General features: G+C 50.0%; 1 protein-coding gene and 1 long non-coding RNA gene across 2 annotated transcripts in view; one reads left to right on the top strand and one right to left on the bottom strand.

Moving 5' to 3' along the window:
• Tspan15 (tetraspanin 15) overlaps positions 1 to 26,045 on the bottom strand; it is a 35,893-nt gene extending 9,848 nt beyond the window's left edge. Inside the window, exons 1-3 of the mRNA XM_005070827.4 lie at positions 25,841 to 26,045; positions 4,604 to 4,789; positions 3,385 to 3,459 (exon numbers count right to left, since the gene is read on the bottom strand). Of these exons, the coding sequence (XP_005070884.1) occupies positions 3,385 to 3,459; positions 4,604 to 4,789; positions 25,841 to 25,936 (357 nt within the window). The 5' untranslated portion in view covers positions 25,937 to 26,045. The remainder of the gene's footprint in view (positions 1 to 3,384; positions 3,460 to 4,603; positions 4,790 to 25,840) is intronic.
• LOC121134247 lies at positions 22,835 to 25,894 on the top strand. The gene is made up of 3 exons (XR_005871312.1): positions 22,835 to 23,033; positions 23,509 to 23,890; positions 25,118 to 25,894. It is a non-coding gene; the product is annotated as an uncharacterized LOC121134247 (long non-coding RNA).
• Positions 26,046 to 26,050: the final 5 nt, after the last annotated feature.

Below are 26,050 nucleotides of genomic sequence, written 5' to 3'. Positions count from 1 at the left end.
GCGAGGTCTGTCTGCCACTCGAGGGGGGCAAGGGAATGAGCTCACAGCCCTGAAAGATGCACTGCAGGGCTTCACTGGTTGAGCTAGGCATGTGAGTGACACCAGGGTTAGGGACTTGCCTAGGCCACGAGGGTGGGAATATGGCGTGAACGCTTCTTTCCACTCTCCCGGCACGGGGGATACACAGCTGACTCACCATGACCCCTCCCTTCCGACCTCAGCCATTCTAGATCTCCACGGAGTCCCTTCCCTCAGAGCAAGCCATGGGGTAGATGAGGACAGGAGGCACAGTGGTCAGAGTAGGCAGGCAGCCTGTGGGGTTGTCTGTCTGTCTATCTATCTACCTATCTATCTACCTATCTATCTATCTATCTATCTATCTATCTATCTATCTATCTATCTACCTGTTCTTTTCTCTCTAATGCATTCTCCCTCCCCTGCTAAGTCTTGCTAGTATCTGAGGTATGTGCTGGCCACACCAAGACAGACCAACAGACCAGGAAACCACATACACCCATATGAGAACCATCTTTCCATCTAGGAAGCTGCAGTACCCCTGTTAGGGGGGGAAGGCCCTAAGGGAGCAGATAGTCCTGACTAGGCTCTTGGAGTTGTTTTGGCTGCTCCTGGAATTGTGTGTGTGCTGTGTCATTCCAGAGGATTCTATGGCAAATCCACAAGAGAATGCTAAAGAATCTCCAGACAGGCTTCCCCACCTGCTTATGAGCAGGCATGCCTACACAGTGGTCTCCATAACGACCCAAAGGGGCAGAACATGGGGTTGATGGGATCCGTAGGATTACGCAATAGATTAGCGGGGTGGTCCTGTAGGATTGGGCCCCGGGAGAAGCGCTAACAGCTAGAGCTGTCTGCTCCCAAACATCTCTTCAGCATCCTTTAGAATCACTTTGGCATTGTTTGTTGTCGTCTGTTTGTTGTTTTTTCTTTTGTTTTTGAGACAGAGTCTTTCTTTGTAGCCCTGGCTGTTCTGGAACTCATTATGTAAACCAAGTTCAAGGTCACTTGAACTCACAGAGATCCTCCTGCCTCTACCTCCTGAGTGCCAGGATTAGTTATACGCTACCACACCTCGCCTGTGGCATGTTTTGTTTAGTTTTGGGACAGGGTTTCAAATAGCTGAAGTTAGCCTCAAATTTACCAAGTAGTTTAAGGATAGCCCTGAACTCCCTTACACACTATGAAGCACACATTTCATGGGCCATGAAGCCCATAGAGGTTCTGGGGATAACTGGAAAGTCGTTCCTGATCCAGGCCTTGGCTTCCTGAGCTGTGAGGACTGAAGGTCCCAAGAGGCTCCAGAGGCAGTGACCTTCACTCAGCTTGAGTCCCTCAGTTAGAAGAAGGAACTGATGTCATGGCCATGGCTGACCCTACAAAACATGGGAAATGACAAATCTGACAGCCTTGGAGAGGCATGCTGGAACCAAGACTAGCTCACTTGGAAGGGACAGGTTTAATTAAAGCCATGAATGGGGCTCAGCCAGAAAATGCTAACCTTAGATCTCTGCAAGGCCTGGCCAACTGAGAGCCATGCTGACCACACAGAATAACATACCTATATACAACCGGGATAAATACCTGTCTCTACTCAAGACTGCTGGGGAATGAACCAGTCCCAGCTCAAAATAGATGGTCTGAAAAGCAGAAAGGAAAAACAAAAACAACTAAAGGGGCCTGGGGTGTGGTGGCCCTGGCACCTGGGAGATGCAAGCAGTAGGCTCAAGGTTATCCTTGCTATATAGCTAGTTCGAGGCCTTCAGACTATAGAGACTCTGTCTCAGAAAACAAAATACACATACACACACACACACACACACACACACACACACACACACACACACCTTTCTGTTCTTGGAAGGGCTTTTTAACCATTCTGGGTATTGATGACTCTCCATCAATACTGTGGGAATTGGCCCTCTCCCCATAAACCCTTGGAACTCACCCGTTAGGAAGCAGACCTAGGTAGGTGACATTTGCTTAGGGTTGGATCCCACTGTTCATATTCAGAACACCACCATGCCAATGCAGAATGGAGTAGGGATCAGACATGATGCCCTTTGAGGGTTTGGTGACTTGGAATCAACTTCTGACAAGTTGCATGACTCAGCAACAGCCTTTGAGGCACAGTCTTACTGTTTTGAGACAGGGTCTTCTACATAAGACTTCCTGGCTGTCCTGGAACTGGCTAGACCGTGTAGACCAGGCTGGCCTTGAATTCATAGAAATCTGTCCACCTCTGCCTCCTGCTGAGACATAGCTTTAATAGTACCTGGAAGGCCAGGGACCAAGCCCTACCTATAAAACCCACTGAGGAAGAAGGCAGAGGAAGAAAATAACAGGAGAAAAGCCAGATGTGGTGTGCAGCTCAGTGGTAGAGCACTTGCCTAGCGTGTGCAGGGCTCTGGGCTCCATCCCAGCATCCCAAGGAAAAAGACAGTACCCTGAGTCAGAAGATAGCTACACACCATCACTAATGGGATCTCGGACAAGAGATGCGGAGGAGGGTCTAAATACATGCCTGGACCACGCCCTGTTCATCACATTCACCCCTCCATCCCATCTTCACCCTAAACTCTGGGAGTGAGTACTCGGGGTCAGAGAAGTCACGTGACATGACCAAGGCCCCACAGCTAGTTAGAGGTACCTGAGTGTGGACTGCAGTGAAGGCATTGGGGACCTGGAACTGTGAGGCTTGTGTGGGTTTATAAGGTCCTCATTCTGGGGACACTGCTGGACCTTGGGTTTCAGGCATCACTCACTCAACTTGTCCCTTCCCACAATCCTATGTGTAGTACAATGACCCAAAACTTACACATCAAATCCCACTATGTCAGACCTGGGGACATTTGCCTCCACTTCCATCTGAGCCACCATCCCTTTTCTTCTGGATGACTGTCACAGCCTCCCATGTCACCCTTACTTCCCCACTGCCTGTTCTCCACTTGGCAGCTAGAGCGAGATGGGATTCAGGTTGTGTCTTTCCCTGCACACAGCTCTCTAATAGCTCACCGTCTTTCGAAGTCACCTAGGACACCTAACCCATAGCCTCTAAGGACCTATATGCTCCCCAAGCCAGCCTTCCCACCTCACCTTCCATCCTTCTCCCTATGCCTTACCCCACCGGGCAAGCAGACTCCAACTCACACTATGCCAGCCTCCAACTCACACTGTGCCAGCCTGCCCGGTGGCTCCTCCCACCTTTGTTCACCCAGCCCCTTTCCATGACACAGCGCTGCATAGACTGGGCTGTCCCAGGCCACCCATCTTCATTTTATTAGTTACTTTAAAGTTCTACCCTGCCCACAGAAGCACCCTGGGTAAAGCCCAAGACACACACGGCTGATGATGAACCCACAGGCCTACCTGGTTCCGGAAGATCAAAGCCACGATGCCACCGATGAGCTCCATTATGAGGCAGATCCCCAGGATATACATGAACTGGAAGACAAGATTCAGAGATTCATCCGGGAAATCGGGGAATGGGCTCAAAAGACTTCTTGCCTGTGCTAAGGTCAAGCACAATGAGGTGGGAGTCCTCTCTGACTGGCCTTGCTGCCACTCCTAGAGAACACATACTGTGCTTGAGAAAGTTTGAATCCAGAGAATGACTGAGCTGTCCCAGGCGGATACCCGTCATGTTTGTCCTGGGGTCCTCAGTGGTGTCTAGATTAACAGTAGGCTTCTCCCCCAGTTAGAGTGATTTTTCTCCCTCTAACACAGCCAAAGGGTGCAAGCCTAGCAGCACTTCCAGTCCCTGAGTCTCCACTGCCCCCCAAATAGCTCAGAAGTAAGCTTCCTACTCAACCAAGTGTAGAAGGGGTACCTTAAGTTTGAAGGACACACACTCCATCCCCTTATCCAAGGAAAGCTATTGACCAAATTGATTCTAGCAACTTCCAGCCTTGGGTAGCACCAAGACCCTGCTGTGTGTGACTGTAAAGCTACCCCATTAGAGGGGTGGTGGGGTTAGTGAGGTGAAGACACGCATCAGAAGATACGGGACTTCACACCCAGTGTCATCTCTCAGCTATAGACAGGGCTTGTGTTGACTACAACACTCCACCTGATGGGCGTGTGATGTGAGCCAGGCACTCCAGTGTACCGGGACTCTGGCCAGAGTGTCCAAGAAAGATGCCCTGGGCTCAAAAGCAATAACGTTTCTGTGCCTGAAGATGGTAGGCAGGAGCAGTCCTGCTGGATGAGGCGAAACAGACCGCCCAGCCTTGCCTGGTGGTGCCCTGAGGATCCTTGGCCCCCATAGGTTTGCTGGCTACATGAGCTGATGATTCATCCTCCATCCCCCAGCTTTGCTTGCTCTCAGCTGACTGTCATTTTAACAACAGGGAGTAGAGACCACAGCATCCTGACATCAGCAGCATCCAAGTCAGAGGTACACACAAGCTGATGTAGGGTAGCTGGGGCGGACCTGGACCACTGAGCTACAGTGGCTGATTCAGGGAAGGTTCTGGGGCAGCAGGAGTGTGTGAAAGATAGAAGGAACAGAGCTGGCCAGAGCAGAGGGACAGGCTCTTCAGACACCAAGAACCGCTCCCTCCATCCAGGGTTGGGAGGAATCACTTACCGACTGGAGAAGGTACAGGTTGTCCCGGAGGGAAGCCAGCACCCCGATGAAGGAGACAATGAACATGACTACACCCAGGAGGATGAGGATGATGGCCGGGGCCAGGAAGGCACTCTCCAGGGTTTTATATTTCTGCCGCTCGACCTCTGCGTAGATCCCCACTGACAGGACCAGGCCCCCAATCAACTGCACAAAGAAATGGAGGGTGAGGGGCTGCGGAGGTGTAATAGTTCAGTGGGAGCATCCTTGCCTAGCATGAAGGATGCCCTTCCTACGTTTGACCCACTACAGAGCATAAGCCAGGGGCGGTGGTGCATGCCTATCGTCCCAGCATTTAGAAAGTGCGGTCAGGAAGTGCAGAAGTTCCACGTCATCCACACAGGATGTTTGGGGACAGCTTGGCTACATGAGACTCTGTCTCCAAAGGAGAGTGGGGCAGGGAGCAGGAAGATGTCAGGCAGCTACTTGACTTTCCTCAAACGATCTCTCTGGAACTGTGGTACCAGCCACAAGACATGGGCTCCCCAGGGAACTGCACACAAGGGCCGATGCTCTGGACTCAACTATGTTTCCCCCACAAGGCAGTGCCTCGGGATGTGACTATCTTTGAAGCTGGGCCCTTGGAAGTAGTAATTAAGTTAAAATGAGATCGTTAAGGTGGCTCTAGTCCAATATGAGTGTTGTCCTTGTAAGAATAAGTCGATTATAGGCTGGGGGTAGCTCGGTTGGTAGAGTGCTTGCCTAGAACGCAGGTGCCCTGAGTTCAATTCCCAGCACCACACAAAGCAGGTGGCGGGTCAGCACTTGAAAGGCGAAGGGAGGAGAACTGGGGTTTAAGGACATTTCTGACTACATGCAAATTTGAGGCTAGCCTGAGATACATAAGACCGTGTCTGAAGAGGAAGGAAAGGGAGAAAGGCATTACGATGTAGAAATGCACAGAAGGGAGGCCTTTTGAAAGAAGACAGCCCCATCTGCAAGCCAAGGAGAGGGCTTAGAAGGAAAGAACTCTGTCAACAACTTGATCTTCGGTTTCGACCCACCAAACTATGAGGAAAGAAAAGTCCGTGGTTGTGTGTAACAGCCTCTGAAGACAGACAGCAACGGTAGCGGACAGTGCTTGTGGACCAGGGAAATGTCACTTCCTGCAGCGTCAGAGAACCTGGATTGTCTCAGCTCTAGGATGGACACTGGCCAGGAGTCTACATCCTCATCTGAATAATGTGTATGAACATGCTCCTGTCCTGCTCATCCCACAGCCGTTTGAAAGGTTTTAGTGAGATATAATGACAAACATTCTAGATACTTGGGGGCACAGGGTCACTGTCATGAGTACTCAATTGGCAAGCCACTCCAGGGACACCTTCCAGCTGCTCAAGGGGCAGTCACTCCAGTCAGTCTCATAAACAAAGAATTTCCCTTCAGAATGACCATCGAAAAGGCCGAGTGTCAGAACGCAGAGACTTCCAGGGGATTTAAATGCAATCGCCCCTTATCAGCATTTTACCACAGACAGACAGACAGACAGACAGACAGACAGGCGCACATTCTACCCCCCTACAGGAAAATGGCATCCACAGGAACAAACTATACCGTAGATAGAGGAAGAGTAACTATAGACTATCTGGTGACTCTAAAACCCAGAGCATGGCCTAAGCAAGACCGGACTCAGCTCCCAGGGTTCTCTAAGACATATGGTGGGCAGATATTAAAAAACCAATTCTTATGTTGGGTATAATCACACTTGGGAGGCAGCGGCAGGTGGATCTCTGTGAGTTTGAGGCCAGCCTGGTCTACAGAGCTAGTTCCAGGGCAGTCAGAGCTACACAGAGAAACCCTGTCTCGAAAAACCAAAAAATAAAATAAAATAAAGAAAAAAGAAAGGAGAAAAAAAGAGTCTGAAGTGGTTGATGATTTAATGCAGTGGTTAAACATCTGCCTAAAAAGCCAGGTCCCTTTCTGAATGACTCCACACCCAAGGGCTGCTCACTGCATCCTAGCCCTGGATGGGTCAGCCCTGAGAGCCCTGCACCTTGGTGCTGCGGATGCTGCCTTAGTCACTGCTTATTGCTAAGCATTTAACTGGGCGCTTGCTTACAGTTTCAGAGGTTGAGTCCGTGGCCGCAGGCGTGGTGCTGGAGTGGTAGCTGAGAGCTCACACCTTATCCTCAAGCAGTACAGAGAGAGTGTGAGACTAGGCCTGGAATGGGTTCTGAAACCCCAAAGCCCAACCCCAAGTGACACACCTTCTCTGACAAGGGCACATCTCCTAATCCTTCCTAAACAGTCCGCCAACTTTCAAATCACCACAGATGATGACGTTCCTCAGAGCACAGGAGTTGTCAGAGTCCGGTCTTGGAGGGAATCAAATATGCAGGGACCCAGAGTTCTTCAGGGCAGGAGGGGTGGGGCCTTATCACGTCCCTTGGTGAAAAGTTTGATTCTCACCCTATCCCTGATCCACACAGCTCATCCACTTTACTGCTTTCAGAATCGATTCCATACGCTCTTGAAAGCTGTAGGCATCCTGTCGTTAAAAGTTCCTCTTCCTGACAGGAGGGGCCCTGGGCCCTGGTATCTCCCATCTGCTCACTGGCCTCCTAGCCCCTAGGCCTGTCCCCACCCCTCCTTCTTGCCTGAGTCCCTGCTCAGCCTTTAAATCCATCCCTAAAATTCCAGAGCTGTGGGACAACTTCAGACAGAGCCAACCTTGGTCCTACGCAGAAGGACAATGGGTGGATTCTTCTAATTTTACAAGCTCTCTGGAGCCCTGGGACCACTCCAGGACAGTACTGCTGGCAGTAAACCAAACTTCCCTTGGACCAATCACAGCCCGCCATCAAATGCCATTGCCATTTCCTTGCTAGGGTAGCCAGTGGCAACAGCTCCAGCCCACCAAAGCCTAGGCAATGCTCCCACAGCAGATACCAAAGCCCAGGCCTCCAGACTCCCTCACCACCATGCACCAGGCCACCAAGCAACAAGACTCCTGGTCATTCAAAGATGGTGTCACCCTTCACACTGTCCCCACCCTGGCAAGGCTGACCCAGGCTCCTCCAGCAGGTGTTCAGAGCCGTGCTATTCATGCCTGCTGGCATGAATCTTCCAGGAACTTAAAATTTTCCAAATGATATTTACATCTCTGATGACATCAGTTTATCCATCTGGGCATAAAGTTATCAACCGATGCCAGCAAGCAATCCGGTCCGCTCTTTTGCTAATTATAGCCCTGCCCCAGGCAGCCAGCCACCCCAGCCCCGGGGCAGGAAGCAAATGACCCATTTGTCAAACTGGACAGCTTCAGCTAAACAGGCATAAGGGTAGGGGCACAGGCCATGCCCATCTGGGGACGTGGTGGGAAAAGAACAGGGAGCAGGCAGTCTGTGGGCCGCCTCAGACTGTGGGCCAGGCCTCAGACTGGGCCAGGCCTCAGACTGTGGGCCAGGCTGCCTCTTTGCCTTTCTGTGGAGGAGCCCTGTAGTCCAGCGTGAACTGGGTGCCTTCAGAACGGGCCTGGAGCTCAGCTTTCTTGTGGGCAGAGACAGGCCCAGCGGTGTAAAGCTGCTGAGAAAACAAGCCATCCTGTGTGACACCCCAGCACCTGCGTGTCCTCAGGATTCAGCTTGTTGGTGGCCAGCTGACTCACTCCCGGCTAGAACAGCTTTTCCACTTAGATGAGTTGATGAGTGAGGTCCATATCCAACCCTCAGGCACACGACAGGCTCATGCTGTGACGGACACTCTGTTAGGCTCCACAAGGCCACCATGAATCAAAATCAGACAGGGAGCAAAACTAGAGGAGGAGAGAGAGAGAAAAAATGCCTGTCCTGTGGATGGATTCAGGGAGTCTTTGAACTAGGGCTGCAGGGAGAAGTCAAGTCTTTGTTTTTTTTTCCAACCAAGTATCCCTTAGAGGCCCAAAGCTTACTCCTCAAGATGGGGGGGGGTGCAGCCTGGAGAAGGTGGATCAAATCAGAAGTCCTCATTCAGCCCGATAGGGGCATGCCCTTGAGGGAACAATTGACCCCCTAGCCCCTTCCTCTTCCTCTTGGCCACAAGATGCATGTTTTTTCTCCATCATGTGCTTGCTCCATGGTGAACTGCCTTATCATAGATGCCAAGGTCACTGAGCCAATAGCTCATGACCTGGGACTCCTGAAACAGCAAGCCCGAATGGACCTTTCTTCTCAAGTTGATTAGCTCAGGTAACTTGTTAGAGTACCACAGCACCGACTAATACTGCCTCTCAGTGGAGTACTCTCTCCAGGCTTACAAATGGAGGTGGTTTATAGTACTGGCTACTATGAACATCAATCTTTTATTTTTATGCATATATGTGTTTTTTTTTTACACATGTGTCTGTGTACCACTTATGTGCCTGATGCCCAAGGAGGCCAGAAGAGGGAGTCAGACCCCCTGGAACTGGAGTTAAAGATGGCTGTGAGCTGCCATGTGGGTGCTGGGAATTGAACCCAGGTCCTCTGGAAGAACAGCCAGTGCTCTTAACCGCTGATCCACCCCTCCAGCCTCTTACTTTATTTTACTTTGAGGAAGGGTGTCATGCGGCCCAGGCTGGTCTAGTACTAACAACGTAGCTGAGGATAACAGTACTCCAAGGCCCTGGCTTTCCTTTGAGGTTTCCTTTGATGGGGTCCAAGAAGGAGTTTAGTTGCTAAGAGGAGCAACCCAGGTAGTTTTCTGTTTTGATGATCAGGTTTGGATTTTATATGCCTTTGCTCACTGCACATGTCCCTTCCCACAGCAGGTGTGATTTTAATCATATGCACAGTCAAATACGCATAAGCATAAGATGGCCAACAGGAGGTTCTCCTCAAAGTTCACTAGGAGAACATAGTTTGACGCACTGTTCACCCAAAACTGGTTCTGGCCAGATCCACACCCCATTCCCACACCCCACCTCCACATTTCCTTATCTAGATAGTTAGGTAGAAATTCTTCTCGAAAGGGCAGTTACTGGTGACTGTTGGGATGGAGAACCTGACTTCACTGTGTGTGTACTTCCGTGCAGGCCAGGGTCTGGTAGCTAAGCTAGTCCCCATGCTAGACGCCCTCGCTGGCTCACTTTTGATCATCCTGCCTCCACCTTGCAGGTGCTGGAATCAGGGGCATTTAAAATCCCCTGGCTTGTGCACTCTCTTCATACACACCTTACTTAAGAGCAGGGCCCTTTTCCTACCTCAGGCTTTCCTCCCCTAGACAGAGACTTGAGGGGACATTTTGTAGCCTTCCTGAGTTGGCCCCGGGGGTGGGAGTCGAGGCCTTCACCAAACAAGCAGGATGCACATCATTTTCTACCGTCCTGTTGGCAGGAAGTTGATTTTTCAAAGACTCCCCACGCACAGGGTGCATTCCAGGCAGCCAGGGAGCTATGCTGGGAGGTTTGTAAAACCAGTTATTCAGTCCAGACAGGGCAGGGCAGAGTGGATTTTCTAACAAAGAACTTCGACTGACTGATGGCTACGTGCAGCCATGATGGGCAGCTGGGAACCAGTCGTAAGACCCACCAGGATACTGAGACAAGACACAGAAATGTGTTCTTCCTCGGGGAATCCAGGGAGGGTCCACGGGAGTAAGCCTGGAAGGAGGCACTGAGTGACAACATGCACCTGGGAGGGACAAGTCTGAGAGATGCCTCAGCCTGAGAAAGACACTCTGCAGTCCCTAAAGTGGGATAAAGGTCTTGTACACTGTAAAGATTTGTTACTTTAATAAAACGCTGATTGTCTAGTAGGCAGGCAGGAAGTATAGGCCGGGCTAGCAGACTAGGAGAATTCTGGGAAGAGGAAGGCAGAGACAGGGTGGCCAGTCAGATGCAGAGGGACCAAGGTGAAAATGACTTACTGAGAAAAGGTACCAAGTCAGGGGGGTAAACACAGATAAGAATTGTGGGTTAATTTAAGTTGTAAGAGTTTGTTAGAAATAAGCCTGAGCAACGGGCCAAACAGTTTATAAATTAATATAAGCCTCTGTGTGTTTATTTGAACAACTGCAGGACCAGTTGGGACAGAAACTTCTGTCTACAAGTCCCCATGCTGGACCCACACCCTGGAGACTTGTGGATGAGACGGACTCATGTTGAATATGAAAACCATGGAAATGGTTATGGTTAGGACAGGGGAGGGGGCAAGGGTAAAGCACCTCCCCCCATGTCCCCCTCCCCCATTCCTTTTTGCTGCCCTCTCCAGCCCTCTACCTGCCTCCCTGGAAGGGCCCTCATGGTCCTTGAATAATGGTGGCTGCCAAGGCTACTTCCTCTCAGCCTTGGTAGCTCATTGTCAAGAGGCCAGCAGAGCAGAAAGAAGGTCATACTCCCTGGGGTGTACCCTGGACATCAGGCCCTGGGGACTGAAAGTCCCCCAGTCAGACCACTGCAGGTGCAGAACCAGAGCTGTAGGATGAGGAATGGAGAATTCTGGGAGAGAAGCTTGGAAACTCTAGGGATGAGAGCCTTTAGGGTGGGAGACAGACATACAGACACACCCCTGGGACAAACCACTGCTGCTCAACACTCTTCATTCTCACCCAACCTGTGACTACCTTCCCCCAGAGCCCAGGGCACCCTGGCAGGCAGCCTGAGACAGAAACAGTCAACATTAGTTAGGGATACAGCCCAGTTGGCAGAATGCTTGCTGAAGCATGCATGAAGCCCTGGGTTTGATTCCCCGTCCTGCCAAGTAAGGATCAGAATCAAGGCTAGCCTGGCCTTTTCTTAAAAAAAAAAAAAAAAACCAAAAAAAAATTTCACACTTTTTTTCCCCCAGCTCTTAGCCTCCTCCCCTGGGAATGCTTCTTAGTTCACTGGGTAAAAGGGATCTTGTCAAAGTCTATGAAAGCAGCATTACCAGAAGCCCTCACTGGTGGCAATATGAACTATATTCACTCTGCCCTCTGATCAGGCCACAAATATGTGCATGGTGTGGTGGCAGGAGCCAGCAATATCTACCGTGGTGACCTCAACACAGCCTGCACATATCTCATAAATGTCCTAGCATGTCCCAAAAGTCTATGTACAGGAAGTTGGGTGGCCTCTCCACACACCACATTATTCCCACAAAAGTCACATGGAAGGTGATCAGCCAGCCATGTCCGCTCACAATGACCAAATAACCCCAGAAGCAAAATGCCACTCCAAAGTTCTGGGCATCCAGCAGGTGCTCAATAAATGTTACTTCTTTCCTGTAACCACACAGCACTACTATTATGCACACATCTCAGAACCTAAGTCAGATGTCAGAAAAACAAAACACCATATCACAGCCACGTTGTAACCCTTCCAAGGTTACTATCAGGGAGAGGGAAGACACTCCTGTGGGTTTGAATAAGATATCCCAGTAGTCTCAGACATCTGAACACTTGATTCCCCCTATTAGGTGGCTATTGGAGAGGGTTAGGAGGTGTGGCCTTGCTGGAGGAAGCATATCACAGTGTTTCACAGGAAGAGGCGAGCTTGGCAGTTTCAGAAGACTTTGTGGTTTGGGATGTGAGCTCCCAGCTGCCGCTACTACCTGAAGTCTGTTGTCTCCACTCTGCCACTGTGGCCTCTCGCCCTCTGGGACCATAAGCCCAACATAAATTCTTCCTACTCTCAGTTGCTTTGGCCGTGGTGTTTCATCACGGCAGTAGAAAAGTAACTAAGACAGATCCTGTTCTACATTCCACAGCCATCAACCACCATCATCCAGTATCCATCAACCCCAGGTACTGGGAGTGAATAGGAGGGAAATCACCAGGGTGACCCAATGGGTTCCCCAGTGGTCTCACCCTGCAACCCACTCTATTCTCAATGTGACAGGCTAAGGAGCTCGATTAAAAGTCACAGTGGGGGGAGTTAATTAGCTGTTGTAGACTGGGAAGGGGGCATTTGGATGAAGAGAAGGACCGAGCTACCCTGGATGAGCATCCAAGCAGGTTCCCGGGCCTTAAGATTTGTAGTTAATCAAGGATGGTGACTCAGAGCCATGGCAAAGACTGCCTGTTGATCGGAGCAGAGGGCGGAGGCCCTGAATGTGCATAGAAATGATCTGAGAGAAATGTTTCCAGATGCTCTGTGACCCTTTGGTCAAGGGACACCAGTAGCAGTACAGGGACTTTGGTGATGACTTCTGGGTTTTTCTTGTTTTTAAAGTTTGAGCAACATTTTAGACACGATTGGAGCAGTTTTTTTATTACTTTAATTTTTAAATAGCTTGCTTCACATGTCAATCTCAGTTCCCTCTCCCTCCTCTCCTCCGGCACTATCCCCACCATCCCCCCAGCCTCCCACCCTGTCCCCACTTCCTTCCACATAGGGGATATCCAGAGTCTGTCATTTCACTCAGGGCAGGGTCCAGGCACTCCTCTAAGAGTCCAGGCCGTGTCTTTGTGTTAAGGACACACGAAGTTTGTTTGTATGCCAGGGATAAATACTGATCTACTGCCCAGGGCCCCATAGGTTGCCCAGGCCTCCTCACTGATTGGAGCAGTTTTAATATAAAGCTGAAAATGGCGTGCTTAGACCCAAGAACATTTCTAAATACATCCTGGAGGTCAGGTGTGGTGGTGGTACACGCCTTTAATTCCAGCACTCGGGAAGCAGAGGCAGGAGGATCTGTGAGTTTGAGGCCAGCCTGGTCTACATAGCAATTTCTAGGACAATTGGGGATAATTGGGACTATGTAGAGAAACCCTGCCTCAAAAAATAAATAAGTAAACAACAAAAATGCATCCTAGCACATTTGGAGTGACTGCTCATGGTATGTAAACTCCCTTTGTAATGGTCAAATGTCAAAATTCCTGACTCTGCGGGATGGTTCAGGCTATGCACTACAGCATCCTTTCACATTACTCATAAGTTTGACTATTTCACAATAAAACATTAAGGAGGAAAGCGAGGCCCATGCCCCATGCTCTCCAGGAAGTCCATTGCAGGCCTCATGCTCCAGAACATACTAGCACTGGCAGGGAAGTGTCAGGAGTGTCAGCCAGGAACTGGAAGTGGGTGGCTTCTTCTGGTCTGAATTAATGGCCACACTGAAGACTTCACCAAGTGCTAATTGGAGCTAAGTACAGGCTATAACGGGAACCTCCCTATTACACACACGGCTGGAAAACAAGACACTGAGGGAGGGCATTAGAGAAGCGAGGAAAGGAGATCCATCCGCAGTAAGGGAAAGGGTCAGGGAAGGAAATGGAGAGGGGATGGCCTGGCACCTTAAATCCTTCCTCTTCCGCTTTGAGAAGCACAAGGCGGGATTCTGAGCAAAGGTGGCACAATAGCAAAGTCCCCGGGGACTAGCCAGAAGCTGTCACTTCCATGTGTCACAGGTCCAGCTGGTTTCCTACCATGTCCACATTGGCCAGCTGCTTGTACATAGCGATTGGCTATACTTATTTGTGTGTGTGTGTGTGTGTACGCGCACATGCACGCATTATTATTGCTTTGTTTTATGTCTGTTTCGAGACAGGACCTTTCTCTCTGCAGCCCCAGCTGGCTGCATTGGTAATCCTGCCTCCCCAGCTTCCAGAGTGCTAGGGATCGTTGGCATGAACGACCTTGCTGGATGAGATTTTTCTTTAAGATGGTGACCTTTCTCCTGAACGGCCCATTACCTAACCCAACCAACACCTATGAAACCAAAGACCTGAGGTAATGAATTATTTTCTTTAAAAAGAGAGAGATGTGTTTGATGTGCATGTACCCGAATGTATGTATGTACACAACATGCATGGTGTACCCAGAAGAGAGTAACAGACCCAACTGGAGCTGGCGGTACAGGCCGTGGTGAGCCACCCAATGTGGATGCTGGGAACGAAACACGGGTCCTCTGGAAGAGCAGCAAGTGCCCTTACCCATTGAGCCATCTCTCCAGTCCCTTACTATTTTCATTCTTATTATTTATTTATTTCTTTTGATTTTCCAAGACAGGGTTTCTCTATGTACCCCTGGCTGTCCTGGAACTCACAGTGTAGACCAGGCTGGCCTCGAACTCACATATCCACCTGTCTGCTTTCCTGAGTGCTGGGATTAAAGACACCCACCACCACCTCTCAGCTTTAATTGTCTTCTTTAACGCACAACACACTTCATACACACATGGACCAACTCACGGAACACCGTGGGGCAGCCGCTAGCATAAGCAGACAAAGACCTGTCTAGCCCAACCCCCTCCTCATTTGCAGACGGAAGTCTGAGGCGCAGTGATCACTCCCACAGGGTCACACAGTGAATTAGCCACTGGTCAGCAGCTGTGACCCAGTTCTCCCAGCTCCCAGGCCCAACTGTCTCCACTGAAGGCTATCCTTCCTCCCCAGGAACATGAGTTCTCACGCCCTGGCATATCCTCTTAAAAAAAAAACAAAATGAAAAAATCGTTTTCAGGGCAGCGAAACTCACTCCACTTCTGCTTCCTGCTTCCCAGGGAGCCTGGTGGCAGCGACCCTGATGGGGGCCTTTGTCCCTTGAACTCTGCCTGCTCCTTCCCTCCCCACACTGGAGTGTTGTCATCGTGCCTCCCTGGTAGAACCGCAGCCCCTGCCTCCCGGCCGCTCCTCCTAGGCTAGCACCCAGCTTCTTCCAGTCGAGCTCCCGAGGACTCCCAAAATCTCAGATGCCACAGAAATGTTTAATGAGTGACTGAGCAACCAAGCTGAGGAACGATGGGCCACCCGCCAGGGCCACCTCAAAGAAAGAAGTGTCCCCTGAGGAACAAAGGCCTCTACCTGCAGCAGGCACTGAGTAGCCGGCCAGCCAACTGGCCTCTCAGAGCCTCCTCTTCACGGGAACAGGGCAGGGACAAACATCTGCTCCCAGGGGGCTGCAAACGCCAGCAAGCGCGTCTAGAAAGCAGCTGGGCTGGGAGTGGCAGGCGGAAGGGCTCCTCATTGTTAGCTGCACAAAGACAATGGGGGAGGTTAGCTGCACAAAGACAATGGGGGAGGATGCAGACCCGAACAGACACAGGCAGCACCGGGGATTTCCTGGCTGCAAAGGGTCAAGCTTCTGAGGCAGAGGCAGAGTGCTTGCCTAGCATGCAAGATGCCCTGGGTTCAATCCCCAGCACCAGACAAATGGGCATAGTGATGCTTAGGAAGTACAAGCAGAAGGGTCAGGAGTTCAAGGTCGTCCTCAGCGACATAGAAAATTCCAGGGTATCCTGGGCTACATGAGACCCTGTTATCAGAATCACCTGGAAGCAAAGACATGCATACCTGTAATCCCAATACCAGGGAGGTGGATTCCCACAATTTTAAGGCTAGCCTGGGCTACAGAGAGAACTGTTGTCTCAAAAATACCAAAAGGGGAGAAAAATCACCTGGAGAAGTTGACCCCATGCTCTGGGACCTGTAAGTGGGAATGTGGCCTTAACTGGAAGTGTCAGGGCCCAACCTGCATGCACCCCAGATCCACTGAGTCAGCGCCTCTGACAATGGGTGTGACTGTGTGGGTCTGTGAAACCTCTGGCGGCCAGAGGCCTCTAGCAAGGAGAAGGTCTGGACCTGCTCACCCAGTCTGAGAAGCCAGCAGCCACTGCACCCAGCGCACTGTCTGGAGATCCACCTGCCACACTGCTCCCATGCTCGCAAAGGGTCCTGGCACAGCACCGGGACACACAGTGAGTCAGATGTGACTCTGACCAGCCACGGCTAAGGGCTTTCCGCTGCACCTGGCATAGCTGGAGAGCCTAGAGCACTGGCCTTCTGCTAAGGCTGGGAAGCAGCAAGGGGGGGGCAGGGCATGTGACCATCCTGGAAGAAGCATGGAACACCCATTCTGGAGTGCACACGCAGCTGTCCCGGGCAGGAAGTGGACCAGTTCTAACACTGAAAAACAGGCTCCCTCTGCCAAGGCTGTTTTCCTTCTACTCACAATGCAAATATTGATTTCTCTTGCTGATCAAGACACACGTATGTCTCTTGGTGAGAAAGTCCCTTTTGGAAAGAAAGGAAACACACAATAGGCACTGTTTTCCTGATGAAAAGGCTCTCATCTCAGAGACAGATATAAAAATGGCTACAAAAAAGTCTTCCTCCTCTTTTTTATTTTTTTTTTTGAAACAGGGTCTCATGTAGCCCAGGCTACCCTCTTGACCCACATCTGGCTTCTTCTAGGCTCCTTCTGCTCCAGCCGTGGCTTTGACTTGCCTGCCACAGGCCTTTGTACTTCTCACCCTGTCAGCCTGGGATGCTCTCCACTGGCTGTCCCTTGTGGCTTGCAGTCTCGGCTGAAAAGGCAGCTCCTGGTTAAGGCCTTTCTTGACCACGCCATCTAAAGTAGGAGTCCCCCCCTTAGCAAGTATGTCCACTCACTTAAGGTCTGTCTGAAAACATCTCTTGTTCAGTTGTTTCCTGTACTATCGTGTCTGGGCACACAAGAGGTGTCAAATAGTTGTTGATCACTCCCACCTACCCTAGAAAGATAGCTGGTCTAGCCTAGAGCCTCCTGCCCCCAACCAAGGCTGTCAAGCCAAACCCGCTGAAGACCAAAGTCCCCTCTGGGAAAGCCTCTTCCCAGTGCCCTGTGACCTAGCTCACCGGAAGATATCTTTGCCTCAGGTGGAGCTCGCTGGCACAGGAACGTCAAGATCAGTCCCTTATCTCATCTCCTCTGAGCTCCACCCCTGGGTGTCCCCGTGAGTCACCTAGAGACAAGAGGGGGAGAAGGAAGGCAGGTAGCCCTCCCTGCTTCTTCTGGAACAAAAGCCACAGGCACCAGGTACGGTCCTGAAGGTTGAGGTAGCTACTCCTCTGCAGCAGGGAAAGGGGTCCTGTGCAGAATTCAGGAGCCTTTGTTGCTCTTTTGTACAATGGGGCCACTGGAGGGTGAAATCCTGCCTCACGCTGACCCTGGCTGAGGGAGGCCGAGGCCCAGGCCGTGGGTCATCCCCCACTGCCCACTAAGCACAGCAGGCTTCTCCAAGGTGAAGGCCAGTGGCTTCTAGCTGGGGTTTCACTATGTTCTCTGTGAATCAGCTTCCTGGAACATGAAACTGATCCTGCCCAAAGAACGAAGGAGGGAGAAAACAATTAAGGAAGTAAAATACCTATATATGTACAAGATGTCCAGACAGATGCTAATTGATCACGTGACAGGAGTCCCCTGGGGCAGGAGCAAAGGTAAACTGTTGTCTTCATCGTGTTTTTCTAAATTGCTTGATGTAAAATCAGATACTTGTATGACTTCCTCAAAAACAGAGCTCTTTTTCAAAACTAAAAATCTGTGAGAGCCTGGATGCTCACACGGGTAGCACTCTGCAGGCTGAAGCAAGGATACCACTGGGAGTTCCAGGCCAGCCTGGGCTAGAGGCCCTGTGTCAAACAGCAATGAGAATCTGTCAGGAACCACTTTGCTTTCAGTCTGATGTCACCATATAGTGGGAATAGGGTGGCTCCTCCCAATGAGGCCACCTCCCACTTTTACCCTGGAGCTGTGATCTCCAGGAGTGGGGAGGGTGGGGAGGTGGTGGGCAGACACCTAGTTCTTGGTCTGGGGGACTGTTCTGAAGCAGCTCCCCCACCCTAATTTCTTTTAAATCCCAGGGTGTCCTTAGGGACCCTTCTTGTTCTCTCACGGTGGCTGCCAAGCACCTGGCAGGGAGAGGAAGGAGGAGCGCTAGGCAGCGCCCTGTGTATATAAGGAGTGGAGTGTCTTTAGTGCCAGGCCGGGCTCCCAGCTTGTTTGCATACCAGTCCCCTCCCTCTCGACAACCTGGGTGTGCTCGGCTCTAATGCCCGCTTTGCAGATAAAGCATCAAGAGCCCAGGAACGTCCGCAAAGGTGTAACAGAGTGCAGAGTTCACACTCAATGACAGCGAAACCAAAGGCTAGGGATCTAGTTCCGGTGGCGGAATGCTCACTGAGAATGCACAAGGCTGTCCCTGGGTTCGATCCCTAGCACCACATAGAAAACTGGACATGGTAGTGTATGCTTGTGATTGGGAGCAGAAGCAGGAGGATCAGAAGTTCAAGGCCACCCTCAGCAATATTAGGACTTTGAAACCTTAGCTACATGAGACCTTGTCAAAAAAAAAGTTAAACAAAAAAGAAAAGAGAAAGGAAAAAGGACTGGAAAGAGGGCTCAGTGGTTAAAAGTATTTGCTGCTCCCAAGTTCAGTTCCCAGCACCCACATTGGGAAGTTCATAACCGTCTGGAACCAGTTCCAACGGTTCTGACAGCCTCTCTGGCCTCCTCCCAACACATACATACATACATACATACATACATACACACACACACACAGGCCGTGTGCATAAACTCATACACTCATACACATAATAAGTAAATAAATACATAAACCTTTAAAACAAAAAAGAATCTGAGGAATGCCTTGGAAGACTGGCCCATCCTGAGAGAAGGTAATTTGTTTCTATTTGCTCCCGCACTCGTGATGTCTGCCACCTACCCTCTCCATTCACCACCACCACAGCCGGTTCTTCTCCTGATTCCTCAATGACACTACACACACCCTGACCCAAGAGGAAATCCAACAGGCTTGGCTTTCTAGACAGCCAGTGACTGACTGCAAGTTCAGCTTAGCCAGCTTCAAGTTCAAAGCCTTGAAAGCCGACCAACAGCAGGGATTCACACACAGCTGCCAGGCTCAGCTCTGTCCGGTGTCTGATCCTGGCCTTTGGGTACAGGTGAAACTCCCTCACCCTCACGACCTAGGCTCTCCTTCTCCCCTTGTATGCTCAGCCCTAACCTGGTATTCAGAGTGAGCCACACCCCTAACCTCTTGGAGCCTGAAGCCCAGCAAGAAAAAGCAGTGTGTAAACAGATCCTCCGGACATTCTGGGCAATGCTAAAATTAGAGGTGTGGCCCCTGTGGTCTCAGGACACGTGTGGTACAATAATTCACCCTGCATACAGGGAGAGGAGGCTCTGGGTGCCTCTGGATAAGACTCGGTGACAACTTAGGGATATGGCAAGGAGAAGCAGGGATCACGGGTCAGGGAGAAACCTGGGGGCTCAGGCCAACCCCGAGTAGGTGATCCTGAACACACTCAAGAAGCCACCTCGCCAGGCTTTGGTGGTGCACACCTTTATTCCCAGCACTTGGGAGGCAGAGGCAGGAGGATCTCTGTGAGTTCGAGGCCAGCCTGGTCTACTGAGCAAGTTCCAGGATAGGACAGCCTCCAAAACAATACAGAGAAACCCTGTCTCGAAAAACAAACAAACAAACAAACAGGAAAAAAAAGCCACCTCAGTGTGGCGAGGGACATCAGTATAGATGGTTCAGGCAGGGTCTTCATGTAACACATGTCCCTCAGGGTGTGGGCACTTTTGACCCTGCCTTCAATCACAGAGTGAGCATGGCGGCCATGGCCCTCCACAGCCACCACATCAAGCTGGGATGCTATAACCTTGTCTCCCTTTGCCCTAAACTATGTTCCTTTATTGTTGTCTGCTTTCTGTGATGGGGTGCTGGTTTCCCACAGGTAGTAGTCATATAACATGTCTTCTTTTAAAATAAATTGAAGTCTGATGAGGTGGTGCGTGCCTGGAGGCAGAGGCAGGAGGATCTGGAGGTTAAGATTCAGAACAACTTCAGGGTCAGTTGGGACTACATCAAGACCAGGCTGGACCACTACATATATGATCCTGTCTCAAGAAATAAATAAAATTGGACTGAGTGCTGTGGTACAGGTCTTTAATCCTGGCACTTGGGAAGAGGTGAGTTTGAGGCCATTCTAGTCTTTAGCCAGGCCACCAAGGACTGCACAGTGAGAGATAACCTGCCTCAAAATTAATTAATTAATTAATTAACATTTGAAAAATAAGCCAGTTTAAAGGCATGGTGATACATGTCTACCAGCACTTAGGATGCTGAAAGGCCCAAAGATTGCCATGAGTTTAAGGATCGTCTGAAATACCGAGTATAGCCCTATCTCAATAAAATAATATAGAAAAGAAATATATTAAGTAAATAATATTTTCTTTTGGTTTTTCAGGGCAGGGTTTCTCTGTGTAGCTTTGGAGCCTGTCCTGGAACTAGCTCTTGTAGACCAGGCTGGTCTTGAACTCAGAGATCCACCTGCCTCTGCCTCCCGAGTGTTAGGATTTAAGGTGTGCACCACCACTGCCTGGTCAATATTATTTCTATACGGGGCAATTTAATAGCATCTGAACTTAGGGGCTGCAGGTCTAGTTAATGGCAGAGGGCAAGAAGGGAGGGAGGGGCAAGGAGGAAGAGGAAATCTGTCAATGCCCAAGTCCAGTTAGCATTGCTGCTCTCCAAGGCTGTAAGTTCCAGCAGTGATTGCAGCAGTATAAGGAGGGAGGAGGGGACTTCTGGCTTTGGCTGTCCTTTCTTACTGGCTAAGCTGAGAACGGACTACAGGCACACAGCTAGCTTTTCTAAAACACATGTATATATTTCTGTATTGAGCTCTTCACCCCAGTAATTCTTCTGAAAATTACCCCATATACACACATATGTAAACTTAAATACAGATATTAAAATTGCCATTTACACACATATGCAAACTTAAATAGAGTGACCCCCGTATTACCCAGAGCAGCAATAGATTGGAAACAACCACAGAATTCCCCAGCTGTGATCAGATTAAATAAACTTTGGTCAGCCTAGAATGAAGTCTATAAGACCACCAAATAGAGAGAGGCATCCCCTTGGGGCTCATGAGATAGTTCAGTTGGTAAAAGCTCTTGCCTTGCAACCCTAACAACCCAAGTTTGAGTCCCAGAAAAGGTAGGAGAGAACCAACTACAAAAAGTTGTCCTTTGACCTCCAAAATGCAAGTTGTGGTACATACAACACATGCATGCATACATACATACATACATACCATAAACACACATAATAAAATATTAATTAAATGACAGAGGCAGATGATGGCAGTTATCTAAAATTTACAAAGATTTTACTTTGAGCAAAATCCTGGTGATTTGGTTCGGTCCGTAGTGCATAAAGCCCTGTGTTCAATTGTTAGCATCTTATAAACTGGGTGTGGTGGTGCACACCAATAATTCTAGCATCCAAGAGAATCAGAAGTTCAGTCATCCTCAGATGCTTCATGAATTCCATGCCAGCCTGGGATAGCTGAGAACTTCCCCCCAAAAAGCAAAGGCATTAAAGCGTCAAATAAACAGATGAGGGGCTCCCCGCACTCCTCCATGCAGTGTGAGTGCGTGTATGCATACTTATATAAATAAAATAAATAAACTAGTAGCAGAGTCCCCTGTGTTTAAGACAAGCCAGGAGGGAGAGAGCAGGTTGCCACTGACCATCTGCTTCATTTCTTATTTTTAGACAAAGACCCCGATTCTTTTCTGCTTGTGTGGGTACGTGGGTCCCAAGGCATATATGTGAGGCTGGAGAACAACTCTGTGGAGATGGTTTTCCCCTCTAAGTGAGTCCATAGACCCAGGACATCAGGCTGAGTCATCTCCCCGACCCTCTGTGGTAGTTTGAATGTAACTGGCCCCCATAACCTCATAAGAAGTGGCACTATTGATGGGCATTGGTGGCACATGCCTTTAATCTAACCAGCACTTGGGAGTCAGAGGCAGGTGGATCTCTGTGAGTTCAAGGCCACCCTGGTCTCCAGAGCAAGTTCCAGGACAGCCAGGACTGTTACACAGAGAAACCCTGTCTCAAACAAACAAAGAAAACCCAAAGCAAAAACAAAAACCTCAGGATGAAAGAGAAAGCAAGCCTGACAGAAGGTTCTTGGTGATAATCTTTGTCTTTTTGTTGTCGCCTGGCTGTCCTAGAATTAGCTCTATAGCCGGTGGTGGCGCATGCCTTTAATCCCAGCACTTGGGAGGCAGAGGCAGGTGGATCTCTGTGAGTTCGAGGCCAACCTGGTCTACAAGAGCTAGTTCCAGGCAGCCTCCAAAGCCACAGAGAAATCTTGCCTTGAAAAATCAACAAACAAACAAACAAACATACAACAACAACAAAAAAAGAATTAGCTCTGTAGACCAGGCTGGCCTCAAAACTACAGAGATCCACCTGCTTCTGCCTCCTGAGTGCTGGAATTAAAGGCATGCACCACTGCCCCAGTCTTTACAGACAGAAATGCATGGAACTTCTGGTTTCTAAAGTGAGTAACCCTTGCCCCCACCCACCCTCTTGCCAGGGGTGAGGCAGGAGATGGCATCAAGATAATAGGTTTTTCCGTAAATGGTTTCCAATTAGCAGTAAACTCAATCCAGACAAATTACTTAGCCTGCAGCGGCCACCACCCTGCAGTCATACTCTGGCACCTGGAGCCACCTCAGAAGCCTTGTCCACAGCTGAGTTCTTGGCCTGGGTAGGAAGATATTTTTAAGCAGAAATTCTACTGGGGATGGGAGTACAACAAGCTCAGTTGGCTGAAGAGGAAAAGTTCTGGGTACTGCTCAGCCTCAAGTAAAGAAAAGCAAGAGCCTCCATGGGTGTCTACGAGGGCTGCAAGGGACAATGACTTTGTAAGTTCATTTGGTTCCATATAACTGTGTCTGCCTTTAGTTTTGGGAAGGTTTCTGGAAGTTTCTATAGTGCTGGGGTTTGAACACACTTCCCACATGCTAGGCAGATACTCTACCACTGAGAAACATCCCAAGTCCTTTCTCACTTTTTATTTTGAGACAGTCTCACTAAGTTGCCCTTAAACTCACTCTGTAGCTTCAGTAGGCTTTGAACTTGGGATCTTCAGGCCTTAAGCCTTCCTGGGTGCTGTGAGGCCCACCACAGTTTATCTCCACATAGCTCTTTCCTCATTCACTCTCTCATCAGCTAGTCCTAAAAAGGGACATCGTAGGGTGCAAGGCAGATATAACGAATTTCCATTTTACAGGTGAGGGAAGGATGGTGTGAGGAGACTGGGCCTGAAGAGGAGGAGAGAGAGGAGGACCCCCAACTTCCCACCCTTTCCCTTAGCCTTGCCTTTTATCTGACTTACAGGCAAAGCATTGAGAAGGAGCACCGTGTTCTCCTGTGCCGGCTGTTTTCAGCCCTGACTGCACACTGCAGCCGTGTGAGGAGCTGAGGTACAAGTTTAATAGACACTTGGGCCAAGGCACAGGGATCTGGAGTTGGAAAATACCCAGCTAATTCTGATGCGACTTTGGGTGAGAATCTCTGAGTTCTAGCTCGAATCATCTACAGCCTCCCTGCAACTAATACCTAACATCTCCACTCCACCCTCTCCCCTGGGGCCCTGGCAATGCTGCTTATCTTTCTTTCAAGGTGCTGGAGTCAAAGAACTGGACTGGAAGGTAGCCAGAGACCAGAAGAAGCAGTCTGAGACCCAAAACAGAGATATCATTTTGCCTACGATATGCCAGTGAGTCCGGGACATAACAAGACTAGAATCGAAACCTGCTGGCTACAGCAGGGTTGCCTCACAAAGGGGTCCCATTCAGAGTCAGCCTTACTGGCTAGCCCAGCAGCTCCCTCTAACAGAAAAGATGCAATGAGGAAGAGGAAGAGGAGAAGGAGGAGGAGGAAAGAGAGAGAGAGAGAGAGAGAGAGAGAGAGAGAGAGAGAGAGAGAGAGAGAGAGAGAGAGAGAGGAGGGAGGGGGAGGAGCTTATTTGCAGGGGACCCTTCGGGATCTCTGGACAAGTCTATCTAAGTGCACGCTGGAGGCAGAGGCCTATTCCATGGATGTAAGGGTAGAGCCAGCCTATGGAAAGATATCCTCACCTCTAGACTGATGTCCAGTGATTCTAAAATGCCCTGGTAAGCCAGGGATGGTGGTACTGTGATCCCAGAACCCAGTGTGTGGAAGGTAGAAACAGGATGGCCAGGAATTCAAGGTCATTGTCAACTACACAGTTTGTTTAGAACCATAGAACCAGCAGAGACAAAGCGAAACCCTGTCTAAAAGAAAAAGGAAATCCCTTGGGGTAGCCTATATCATTCATGTCTAGATTCCTTACCAGTAATAACATTGATGGTGCCAGACATGGTGTTTTACAACCATAATTTCAGCACTTGGGAGGCTAAGGCAAGAGGATTACTATGAGTTCAGGATTAACCTGGACTATAAAGTGAGTTCTAGGCCAGCCTGAAATGTGTTAGACCCTGTCTCAAAAAAAAAAAACAAAAACAAAAACAAAAAAACAAAACAAAAAAAGCTGGGCAGAGGTGGCGCACGCCTTTAATCCCAGCACTCAGGAGGCAGAGGCAGGCGGATCTCTGTGAGTTCCAGACTAGCCTTGTCTACAAGAGCTAGTTCCAGGACAGCTTCCAAAGCCACAGAAAAACCCTGTCTTGAACCCCCCAAAAAATGAGCAAACACACACATACATACACCCCACCAGCTATAGACATGGTCTCACTGTATAACAATAATAATAATAAGTTGGGTGTAGTTGCACATGACTTTAATCCTAACACTTGAGTGATAGAGGCAGGTACACAGAGAGACCTTGGTTCTAAACAACAATAATGTTATTATTATCTCCCCCCCCCCTTTTTTTTTTGAGCTCCCTGTAGTCTACTTGGACTACTTCCACTTTATTTCCACAACCATTCAAGGGTTTAATAACTACTGTCTCCAATTACAGATGAGAAAACTATGGTCAGAGAAATGAAGGAACTTCCCCAGATCACTCAGCTAGAAAGTGGTGGACAGTATTCAAAGCCCGATTGTCTACAACCACTGCCATCCTGATGTTCCGCGGGAAATGCCAGAACTGTGACCTAGGAGCCTCACAGTCGTCTAATGGAACGCCCCACTCCAAGAAGACAAGCGCATCCTCCTCCCATCAAGGAGGAAAGCGAGACTCCCAAGAGAAGCATCTTGGCCGAAAGGAAGTCTCAGGCAAGTAACAGCAGGGACCAGACTTGGAATCCAGGTGACCACAAGCACAAAAGCTGACCACCTCTAGCTGTGGTAATGGGGAGTCACACCCTGCAGGCGTGGTGGGCGCGGCCAACACCGTACCAACCGCCTACGGAGCAGCCAGAGGAGGCACAGGGGGCACGGCTGACCCCATCAGGTAGACGCTCATAGGTGAGCAGCAGTACAGGTGAACAAAGTGGAGTCCTGTGGGCAGCGTCTCTAAAACTGAGGACTGGGCGACTGAAATCGAGCAGAGCTGGGGCCACCACAACATCCCTGTTTCCAGGGAAGTGGGTAGAAGAGCCGGACTCTCGGCGGCCTCCCTGGAGGAACTGAAGCCGAACCCAACCCTGGATCCGGTGTAGGGGTCATCAAAGGAGTGTGAACCATCCCAAACCCTCCCTCCCCCAATTCCGGAGCCACCAGCTCCATGCCGATCACTCACCCAGAACACGGTGGAATAGACGATGAGAGAGAACTTGAGCCAAAGGTAGGAGAAGCGCGCGCAGTAGCGCACCTGCTCCGAGTCCCCGCGGGGCATCGTGGCTCCCGCGAGGGGCTGCGGGGCAGCTCAGCTTCGGCCACCGCTCCAGGCCCCACCTGCGGCTGTCCCGCGGCCTGCCCCGCTGCCCGCGCTCTCTCGGGGGGGACTGAC

The sequence above is a fragment of the Mesocricetus auratus genome, unplaced genomic scaffold (genome assembly GCF_017639785.1).
Source record: "Mesocricetus auratus isolate SY011 unplaced genomic scaffold, BCM_Maur_2.0 Super-Scaffold_100027, whole genome shotgun sequence".
In the NCBI taxonomy this organism is placed as follows: domain Eukaryota; kingdom Metazoa; phylum Chordata; class Mammalia; order Rodentia; family Cricetidae; genus Mesocricetus; species Mesocricetus auratus.
The sequence above is the reverse complement of the archived record's forward strand: the minus strand, read 5'-3'. Positions and strand labels throughout refer to the sequence as shown.